At 48.3% G+C, this 11,455-nt stretch overlaps 1 protein-coding gene and 1 long non-coding RNA gene across 2 annotated transcripts in view; one reads left to right on the top strand and one right to left on the bottom strand.

The window, feature by feature from the left end:
• The first annotated feature begins 924 nt into the window (after positions 1-924).
• LOC126525664 (beta-scruin-like) overlaps positions 925-11,455 on the top strand; it is a 37,235-nt gene continuing 26,704 nt past the window's right edge. The window contains exons 1-3 of the mRNA XM_050173578.2: positions 925-1,090; positions 3,309-3,427; positions 3,900-4,016. Coding sequence (XP_050029535.1) covers positions 1,005-1,090; positions 3,309-3,427; positions 3,900-4,016 — 322 coding nt within the window. The 5' untranslated portion in view covers positions 925-1,004. The remainder of the gene's footprint in view (positions 1,091-3,308; positions 3,428-3,899; positions 4,017-11,455) is intronic.
• LOC140219877 (uncharacterized) lies at positions 6,659-10,060 on the bottom strand. Its single transcript, XR_011896139.1, has 2 exons — positions 9,825-10,060; positions 6,659-9,642 (listed from the first exon to the last, which is right to left on the bottom strand). It is a non-coding gene; the product is annotated as an uncharacterized lncRNA (long non-coding RNA).

Below are 11,455 nucleotides of genomic sequence, written 5' to 3'. Positions count from 1 at the left end.
TTGCATGTAGGCGCAGGAGCGCCTTATCATAAATTTTGTGATTCGGATACTTGTTTTGGGTTTGTTCCTTATTGAAACGTATGCTGTTCTGTGTGTTGTATGCGGGATTCCAAAGAATGTATGCACTGTTCGCTTCACTTTGCTGAGTGTTTGTAGCCTCTGCCTTACGGGGATATGAGAAGCTGCATTTGGGGGATATGAGCCATAGACGATGATAGTTCTCTGTCGACGTTCCGCCACGAATAAATTCTGGGTTCATAGCCGTAGACAGCTTCGCATCAAAATAATGATGCGTGATATAGTAAGGACTGTGTCGTGCGCATGAATAATGCCGATCATGTCTAACATTCTAATCTGTGGGTACGCACCATCGTGTGGGTTATAATGATGGTGCCAACCCACACCATGGTGTGGGTTCGCACCATAGAACCTTTGTGCATCATGTGGGGATATAGGATCACTGGACCATTTCCTCCTATTTTGCCAAAAATATAATTCCGAAAGAAAGGCCTACTTAGAGCCGCCCCTATCGCGTTTGGGCCTTCCTCTCTCGGTGATTGACATTTTATCTTTCGGGGTAAGTACCCGTGGCCGAGCCCGAAAGGAAGTGTGTCAGATAGCACATGAGTACGTCATTGCGACTGGGAGACCCTCGTGTTAAGCACATTTTCCTGGTTATTAACACTGAATCGCGTTATTTTCATAAAATAGCCTCTACGTCATAATTGGCATGACCACTACTCAAGAAACGGAAACAGAAAGTCATTTATGTTTACTATTTATTAAATATGAATAGTACAGATCAATAAGTTAACAGGAAGCAAGAAGTTCATATTATGTTTCCACTGATAACCATGGCCAATTCCCCCCCCCCCGCCCCCTACCGTGGGCACGTGCCAAAATTTGAAGGAAGAAGACGAAGACGAAGAAGCTCGCCGAGCGACAGTCGGACGGCGGTGAGCATGTGGTGAGTCCTCCGGTCCTCCTGGTAGCCGGGTGCCACAATGTTTGGCTGGGGCAAGCGGCCTACCGCTTCGGGACTCGACGAGAGTGGCAGTAGGTCGTCCTCGCCTGCAAAAAAAGACGGCAGGTGAGCGCATGTTTATGCCTTTATCACGATTAGGAGCAAACCAAGTGTCTTTGTCACTTGGTTTGCTTATGCAGTCGCTTCACAAACACGAGAGATATTTTGAGGAACGCTTCAAACATACGACACGTGACTCCAGCTGGGGGTCTTTCTTGGATCCGTGGAAATGTCCGGAATCTCAAATGCGCCTTGTTAAAGTGCTTATAGCACTCTCCTTCGAGATACAGGCCTCAATGAGACTGTATTATTAACTTTCCTGTTAGTGCATTTGTGATAGCGCGTGTGTTACTGTGCTGTGTTTTAGAGCGCAGCTCTTAGGCACCCGTTCCTGCGTCGAGCGTCGGCTTGCCTCAGCGTCGTACCTCGTAACTGAGCGAACAAGCACAGTGAAAGATGAAAGCGGACGAGGAGCGCGGCGGGAGATGAAAGAAAAGAGCGTGAGGAGGAAAGGGGAGGAGGAGGCTACACTGAAAGCATGAGGTGGAAGGGCAGACGGCTTTCGCATGTGCTGAGTTGCCGGCGGCCACGGCATCCGCAGCCGCGTGGGTGATCTCATCTGCGCTTCCGAAGAGGGGTTAGGGTGGCGTGAGTTGGGAAGGGCTATTCTCGTCCGCGGCGTCAGCTGCTGCGGTCAGTCCGATGTACCAGCGTGTGCGACGGGAATCGCTGCTTCTGCAAGGGGCGATGGCGAGCGGCTACGAGTAAGGCTCGATGTGACGCTCCCTTGGGTGTTGTCGCCGCTGACGCCGGTGGCACGATTTCCCCGCGACGAAGGGCCGCTCTCGTCGTTGGTTGAACGGAAGCGTGAGAATAAAAGCGTAGTTCCGCGCAAGACGGCCTGTGCGGCGACGATGGCTGTGATATGGCGCCAGAGTAGCGTGCGTCGTCTGTGTGGAAACAAAGCGCTGTATGAGCGGAGGTCTGTCTGCGGCGACTGACGTGCGTCGCTCCCGCACGTCACCCACGTGCTGCCTCTCGCGATCTCCCGATTGGCGAGGCATGCGCGGCACACGTCGCTCCGTTTGCAGCGTGCCGCACGAGACAGATTGTGCGCAGCAACTGCGCCACTCACAGCGTTCTCTTCCTAATATAAACCGTGTGCCGATATAATCATGATACAAAATATTGACGCGCGAAATGAAAACACGACATTGCCCGTGTCATTTTTGTGTTGTCTTCCGCTGTCCCCGTCTTTATTTGCGGTCAATATGATATGCAGTAATCACCAACTAGGCCAAACTGAAGTTCTTCTGAACCACTAGGTGGACTCGTACAGAATACCTCCCCTGGTCAGCGCAGTATCCTATAGGAAGAGGATGTGAGCAGGTGAATAGGTGGGTATCCGGAGTGTACGGGCATTCCGAGGTAGAGTGGTGTACTTCGGGCTCTGCTCCAGATAGGCGATAGGACGGATATAGTGTGGGGCGGAAGAGCTCAAGTGTAAAGAGAGAGGGGAATTAGTTGGCTGTCGGTAGACGTCATGCAGCGGCTTCTTCAGTGGTGTGGTGGGGTGAGGCGTATCCTGCTATGTCTGGCGTTGTAGCGTATCCGTGAAGTTCAAGGATACAGTTGATGCGCGTCTGGACAGGACAGCGAGTAGGTAGAACGATAGCGCGGACGTACAATGACGCTTTCGGCGCCACTAGGCCGACGTTGCAATTAAGAGCTCGAGGGTTCTAGCGTGAAAATGTTTTCTCCTTTTTTGCTTCATTAATTGTGCGTCATAGATTGATGATTGATGGCACCAGAAGATTTCCTGATACTTATTACTGTATTGTGCAGAATCTACAAAAAAAAAGAGCACTAAGGGACACGAACGGGACAGGCGCTAACTCCCATCTAACGTTTAATACCGGGTGTCCAAATGTTTGTGCTTTTTTATAAATTCTGCGCTGAAACAGTAATAAGTATGGATTACGAACTAGCCCGAACGAACGCTTTGGTCTTTTCGTACTACTACTACCACTACCACTACTACTACTACTACTACTACTACTACTACTACTACTTCTACTACTACTACTACTACTACTACTACTACTACTACTACTACTACTACTACTACTACTACTACTGATACTACTACTACTACTGATACATTATTGCAGAGCGTCGCCAATAAGCGTGCTCGACGCCTGTCGTGCATTCAAGCGCGACTTCACCGTGCGTCGCCGTACACTCTACATCCGACGAGCGCTTTGCTGAACAAGCACTTTCGCAGGAGTGCCAGGGAGGAGCTCCAGGAGGTGTCGCTGGTGGGCAAGGTGCAGAACTCGGACTCGGCCGTCGTCGTCGTCCTAGGAGGCATCAACCTCCAGGAGCCGGACGACGTCTCGGCCGGTGCGACGCTTAGTTTCTGTCTGAGATTACGATGCCGTCTTCACGTAATCCTTACATATGACGTGCCTCCCCAGATAAAACGAACTCAGAGCCCGAGAGCAGTAGTAAGCGTCGTCTACTATAAGGGATATGGTTGGTTTTACGTCACCTAAACTTAGCTCGGTGACGCTTTACGCCACTTTATCTGCATTGAAATTTGTTGTTGCGTGCTGAGAAATTTAGCATTACTTTCACAGTTAGGTTGTAGTTGTCGTTGCAAAGATCTCTAATTATGCTGACGCCCGATGCACCCCGTTTCTTATATCTCGAAAGGATAACAAGCTCTCACACCGTCTGCGTGCGGAGCTTCTCCCAATTGCTTGGGAACCGTGCAAGCAAATATAATTAAAAAGCCACACTTCCTTTCCAGTGATGTATTCTACGAAAACTAAACATATACTCTGGTCGATAAGGCGCACTCGTTGCAATGCAGGGAAGTCGACGTACGTGTTCAAGCCCCAGCTGAACCAATGGCTCACCTTTCAACCTCTGCCCGAGCCGCGGCACTACCACGCCGTTGTTTATTACGCCGGCTGCATCTACGTCTTCGGTATGAAACGGATGAAAACATTTCTCGGCAAAATGGTAGATATTTGCATAGTTGACATTACTATTGTTCCACACTCTTGACGTACAGATAGACGTACAGGTAGACGTACAGATAGACGTACAGGTAGATAGTCAGCTAGCACAGAAGCGATACAAGATTACTGCTGCACGGCTTCATCAAGACGAAATCAAACACTTGGGACCAACGCGGAAACTTCCTGGAAACTTTGTCGGCATGTCCACGCCGTCAGACCTGTGCTGATGCGAGGCACTGCTTGGCGGTCTGCCTAGAGTTTGCTGTAGAGAGTCCGCCAGGACTTCCTACAAGACTTGACGACGTTATAAAAGAAAAATCTGCGCAATATTATCAAAGGGTGAAAATCGGTCGTATATCTGCTAATCTGCTATCCCAAGATGTATAAAAAGTATTAACTTCAAAGAATTTACGTGTCAAAACTACGATTTGATATAAGGCATGTCGAAGTAGAGAAATCCTGCATTAATTTTGACATGGACAAACAATGCAGGGCACACGAGCATTTGTTTTCAATGCGCCCACTTGGTAATGCTGGCGCCGCTGTCAATATTGAACCTACGACGCCGAGCTCAGTCGCACAACGCCATAGGCACTAAGCAAACTCTAAAGGAGATTTTGATATCCGTGTACTTCACCAAGTACTCGACCATTAGGTGTAGCAACGGATGTAAACATTTTGATCTCCAACCGGATCGCATCCTTCATGCTTTTGACTTCTTCGAACCCGTCTTTTTTTTAGCTTGAATACAAAAAGATATGTATCTGTTTTGAGTTATCTGGATATTGATGAGGAAGGTGCGGAAGCACACGTGAACCAAAGCAGTGCGTGAAGTCTAGGTGGGTGCACACTCTGTTGTGTCAAGAAAAAAAAAATTACGAATTTTTGATATCAATAGCATGGTTGAGGTGGCACGAGGCACCGATAACTCTTTTAAACACGTACCACTAGCTAATCCCATCCTTTCGAACCTGTTATGAAAAAAATTGGAGGCTTATCAAGGTTAAGCCCAGTGGATGCGAAGCATGTTAAGCAGCTGCCTCAGTGTGGATGGGGCTAAGTAACGGAGACGTGGTCTTAGGTTAATCGTCGTACTTTATTCTTTGCAGCCCGACAAACACACTCTTATGGTCCGTAAATGCATGACTCTTGGTTTGCACGTCACTTATTCTGTATTGTCTTTGAGCATTTCTACACAACACCAAGTCTAAACTGTTTCCCCACTGAGTCGTGGACTTTGGCTGTAGTTGACACAAGCCGAGGGCATATCTTTCTTCGACGGCCTGCAGAAATGTCCTGTCTCTCACCGGGTCCTTATTGAAGTCTCCCGTGCAGACTAACATTCTTTTGTCGGTGCGCGGCGGCAGTCCGTCTGCCATTATGTTCGCGCCGCCGCGTCGCGCGCGACGGCGCGAACCGAAGCGTGGAGGCCTCCGCCGGGCGACGTCCGACGGCGCGATATGAGGCCCCATCTGCAGCCGGTGTGACGTCATCACGTGACGTCACATCATGTGATCTCACTTCAGGGTCAATGGTGGCCACCGCCGGGAGGCGACCGACGGCGCGATATGAGGCCCCATCTGCAGCCGGTGTGACGTCATCACGTGACGTCATGTCACGTGACCTACTTGAAGGTCACTTGAAGGTCAATGGTGGCCACCGCCAGGAGGCGACCGACGGCGCGATATGAGGCCCCATCTGCAGCCTGTGTGACGTCATCACGTGACGTCACGTCACGTGACCCCACTTCAGGGTCAATGGTGGCCACCGCCGGGCGTCGCGCGAAGGCCCGAAACCTACGTTAATATGCTTCGCATAAAACAATCAATTGGACACCACCTTCCAGTGAAGGAAATTATGTATGTTGCCCATCATCGCCTATACCGTGTCCGATTACATGACCTTTACCACGCGATGCAGTTTCGTTCCGCCGGCTTTCCTGCAGGGTCATGCGTTGCCGGGGTGTCACGTGATAGTCCACGGTATGGCCACTGATGAGCAATCTACCTTCCGCCGCCTCCTTTTATTTTTTATTTTCTTGTCAGTATTTATTGCACAGTCTCGGGAACAAACGCTGCAGTTGTAAGTTTTCTGTTCTTTGTGTTACAGTCGCAACCTTTGTCACAGCGAACACGGGAGCGCGTGGCGCATGGTGCATGCAGAGCTCTCTGACGGGCAGCTAGTTCACTCTCGTGGTTTGTAAGTTTAGCGGACGCACTCCCTAGCTGTGCTACCACGTCGTCTGCTATACCACCACCACCGCATGGAATCCGGACACGACGGAGCATGCGGTCATAGAATAAAGAACAAACTTAGAGAAGGGAAACTGTACCTTCCGCCGTGGTTCGAAAATAAGCAGCGGCAGCGCATGGAACTTACTTTGGGGGACGCCAGATGACGTTGCTCAAACCGGAAGCGGAAGTGCACATTTTTTTTTTTTAGAGCAAAATTCAATATGGCCGTTTTTTGCCGGTCGCGTACGCTGGTACGCGCCGTGCTTGCCCTGCAGGCTATGCGGCATGCCTCAATGCCTTCGCTGCCGCGTAGGTGGTGCGTTCTAATTGCCAAGAGCCTCTACTGACGCCCATACAAACAAGCCACAAGTGAGTGAACAGAACGCGCGACTTTATTGGCAGAAGACAAGCAGTGTACATTCTCGTGAAATAGCAGAAATAAAGTTTGCATGTCGAGATACGCTGGAATCATTGACGCGAGCTCGTAAACGGCTCACCGTCGTCGTCGCACGTGGTGGTCAGGTTAACGAGCAACAACCAGCAGCGGAAACATATTGGACAGAGTGTGCCACTTGTTTGCAGCGACAGTCGCCGTTAAAAATGCCCAAATTGCATTGCGAAGCAATCGGGAGACGCAGGCATCTGCTACCGCAGCCTACACAGCGACAAGGGCTACCCCAGATTTTAGCCATTCACTCCTTTCCAACCTGCACGTTTCTTTTCTTTCGGGGGCCGCTAATGTGTGGCTCACACTTGCTGTCTCACATTGTCTCACTATGGACAAGTCGCTTTCGTGGGCATCGCCTCCATCAGCTACTTTTGCGGGCCTTTCCAACCATCTGGCTATCAACTTCATACGCATCGGACTATGTAAGCACGTATGCTGGTCTCCGTTCATGCCTAATCGCGGCCGAGAAAGGCCAGAGGCACAATATGCCCATTGCTGCAGCAGGAAAGCGCGAACGGGGAGCACGAATCACGGTGCATGAAAATTGGGAGTCTATGTCGCTGTGCAGGCTGCAGGAGCGAATGCTTACTTCGAGAGACTGCTTCACAGTACAACCGACCAGGCCGCAATATTCTAAAAACATAACACTGCGACCATAACCAAGTGACATAACAGCAAAATTAAACAGCAATCAGTCACCGCATGAGGTTCAGACAATACATTATACATTGGCGACGAACCATATGGCAACAGTGAGCATTCACATACACGGGTCTCTTAGGATACATTGAGCTGCCTACCTACAGGCGTAGTGCCTGCCTTCGTCGCACGTGGTGGTCTACTAACGAGCAACAACCAGCAGCAGAAACAGATTGGACAGTGTCCCACCTGTTTGCGGCGACAGTCGCTGTTAAAGATGAGCAACTTGCAGTGCAAAGCAATCAAGTGACGCAGGCATCTGCTGCCGCAGCCTACACAGCGACATGGACTACCCATCATTTTAGCATTGACTCCTTTCCAGCCTGCATGTTTCTTTTCTTTTGGAGGCCGCTAATGTGTGGCTCACACTTGGTGTCCCACATTGTCTCAATATGGACAAGTCGCTTTCGTGGGCATCACCTTCATCAGCCACTTTTACGGGCCTTTCCACCCAACTTCATACACGTCCGACCATGTAAGCACTTATGCTGGTCTCCGTTCATGCCTAATCGCGGCCGAGAAAGGCCAGAGGCACAATTTGCCCATGGCTGCAGCAGGAAAGGGTGAACGGGGAGCACGAATCACGGTGTGCGTAAATTGGGAGTCTATGTCGCTGTGCAGACTGCAGGATCAAATGCTTACTACGAGAGGCTGCTTCCCAGTGCAACCGACCAGGCCGCAATATTCGAAAAACATATAACTGCGACCGTAACCAAGTGGCATAACAGCAAGATTAAACAGCAATCAGTCACCGCATGAGGTTCAGACAATACATTATACATTGGCTACGAACCATCTTACGGCATAATGCTTGCCTTTGTCACATGTGGTGGTCTGGTAACGAGTGACAACCTGCGGTACAAACAGATTGGACAGAGTCTCGCACCTGTTTGAACCAACAGTTGCCGTTGAAGATGAGCAACTTCCATTGCGAAGCAATCAGGTGACGCAGGCATCTGCTGCCGCAACCAACACAGCGACATGGACTACCCGGCATTTTAGCGTTAACTCCTTTCCAACGAGCACATTTATTTTCTTTCGGGGGCTGCTATGTGTGGCTCACACTTTGTCGCAATGTGGACAAGTCGCTTTTGTGGGCATCACCTTCGGCAGCCATTCTTGCGGGCCTTTCCACCCATACGGCTATCAACTTCATACACTTCGAACCATGTGAGCACATATGCTGGTCTCAGTTTTGAGCAAATCATGGCCGAGGTAAGCCACAAGCACAATTTGCCCATTACTGCAGCAGGCCAGAACGAACGGGGCGCACCAGTTACGGTGTGTGTATACTGGGAGTCTATGTCGCTTTGCGGACTGCAGGAGCAAATGCTTACCTCGAGGGACTGCTTACCAATGCAACTGACCAGGCCCCCACATCTGAGAAACGTAACACAGTTACCACAGCCAAGTGTGGCAGCAAAACCAGATTCTGCAATCAATCACTTCACTGTAGCTTGCACAAAGACCCAGGCTATCAAGGAAGAGGAGCAATCATCAACGAGACTAGGAATATGGAAAATGAGAAAGCTTGCATTCAAGAGAGAAGCCACTCTGCTCTGCAAGCATTGAAGGCTAAAAACATCAAGAAAAGTAAAATGGTGCATAGCACATGTGCATAGGTTAATGCAAGACGCATGCCGATGCTGCATCAGCTATTTCAGGAGAGGAATTGCGCATGACAACATACACTAGAAGATACTGCTACAGATATGTTAGGCTGCTAGACAGTGACTGGTATTAAGTATCAGCGAAGAATCGGTTGACCTTTATATTTGGATGAGGATGAATGACCTCTAACAAAAATGGGCAATGAGAAAGCTTGCATTTATAGAAGAAAAATTACACTTGGCACAAACGGAATTAACATGGCTAGGAAGCTGATTAAGGGCAAACTGATGGAACTCAATCTTTTGGCCAGCGTCGTCCGTGCTTGGTCAGATGTTGCAGGTGCACCTGAAGACGAAGAATTTCTAGAAAGTCCTTTTTGAGTTACCTGGATGACTCAACCAAATGTCCGTGCTGGTGGAATGGTGGCTGAAGCTTTTTTCAGTCTTGACACAGTCCTCTGCAGACTTGATATCGCATTCATATTCTTCTGCATGTGCTTCTTTGTTCTTGGTGTAAAAGCCTTGCAAATTCGGCTCCAGCCCCTTCCTGTTGGCGCAGATAGGAGCTCCTGTGATGACCAAGATGTGCTTGGCATAGACTCTGTTAAGGCAAAACGGTGACACATGAGATACAGCACAGATTAGCCAAATTTATGTGTGTTTTATATGTTCGAACCAATTATACTGAACCATAAATATGAACAAACATTCATATCTGCTGCAAACAGCAAGCCAATACAGCATATATCAAACATATTTATTTCTGAACCATGTGTTGTTTACCTTGTAGTAGTAGCCAATGTCCACACAATGACCTTGTTGTAGCAGGCAGCAGCTTCTGTTTAGTGCGTGGAGTGTGTTGCTTTATACTGGTGCCGTCTTCATTACTGCATGTCCGGAACAGAAATTTTGACTGAATCAGAAATTGAAAAAGCAAAGTTTTAAAATGCAAAAAGGTGTGACATATATGTTGTAATGATTTGCGACTACAGAACACATGCAAATGTACACTGTCTGTTCTAGGATGCTTAAGCAGCATGTTAAATAAATATTGCTATTGTCCATAAAATTGATGTGTGCCTAACTACAATGCATGTCAACAGCGCAAGTACTATTAAGATCACAAATGAGAACATTTGTGGGTTCATTTATACACTAGAAGTGATCACACTGCTAGTTCCACAAGCAAATGCATGAAAGTCATGAAGCTATTAGAACTGATGCATTATTTTTCTGCACGAACGTGATGCACCGCTTCACTACTGCAAAAATAAATGCCCTACGGTAAACCAATCTGAACAGCAAGAACATTTGGAACCAACAAGTACGAAATATGGGTGAATTATCATGCTTGCAACTGTTTAATACATTAAATTCTGTACTTTCACTTTATTTTACCAAAGGATTATTCGGTTTTGTGGACGAAAGACGTTGCCGGCCGACTCGAAAAAAATGTTTAATATGTATATTGATAAGGCTACTCAGTCACCTACAACCACGGCTACAATAACATGAAAAATGAGACGCGCGTTCCGATATCGCTCTTTCTTTCCTGGTTGTGTGTGTAAACCAAACGACAGCCTCGCAAGTAAAGGTTTATTTAGGAAACAGCAACTGAGATCCTCACTGCCCATATGTAATGCAGGATCTAGTTCGTTAACTTGTGCCCGCCTGGAAGGTAATGACACGGATATTATATAACGATTCAAGCAGCGGTGTTAAACGACTCACCGTTATTGCCGTTGTCAGCCGCAGCAAAATCCAGCTCCCGTTTCGATGCAGACCTGTTCCGAATGGCTCACGACCGAAACCCAACTGCCGGGCTTACATGTCCGCTTGCAAACACGTAACTTCACCCCAAGTTAAATAACGCGAGACATCGAAGCGCAAGAAACTAGTTTTAGAAACAAAGCAGTCTTGAGTGTACGAACGAATGAATCCGTGCCGCCGTGCACTCGGAAATACCGGTAAAAATTTTAAATCCAGGCCAGAGGTCACGTGAAAGATCGATGATGCTGAACGCTATTTGCGTTTATAATGGCGAAGAAACAATAAACTTACTAACAAAGAGCACAATATCTAATTAGCAATGATAATTTTGCCCTGTTTTTATGTAAAAGAAAATGCTTCGGTAATTGTAAGAGAAAGTTTGTAAGATAAAATTGCGCTTATTACGACGCCTCTACCGGGAAATGTTGGAACTAACGAACGAATCCCGAAAGTGATGCTACTACGTCGGCTTTGTTAGCAGCGGCGCGCAGTCGATTTTTTCGCCCTCTGTGGCCATTTGTTGAACTTGAGAGTGTGCTACCCCTGATGCGGTCTCAGGCGCATGCGCATTGATTACGGACTGGCTGTAGATTTTCGGAGCCAACGCGCGAGCACGATCAGGGAGTGCATCCGTTAAACCTACA

Source organism: Dermacentor andersoni, chromosome 8 (genome assembly GCF_023375885.2).
Source record: "Dermacentor andersoni chromosome 8, qqDerAnde1_hic_scaffold, whole genome shotgun sequence".
NCBI classification, from domain to species: domain Eukaryota; kingdom Metazoa; phylum Arthropoda; class Arachnida; order Ixodida; family Ixodidae; genus Dermacentor; species Dermacentor andersoni.
This window is presented reverse-complemented; position numbering and strand designations above follow the sequence as displayed.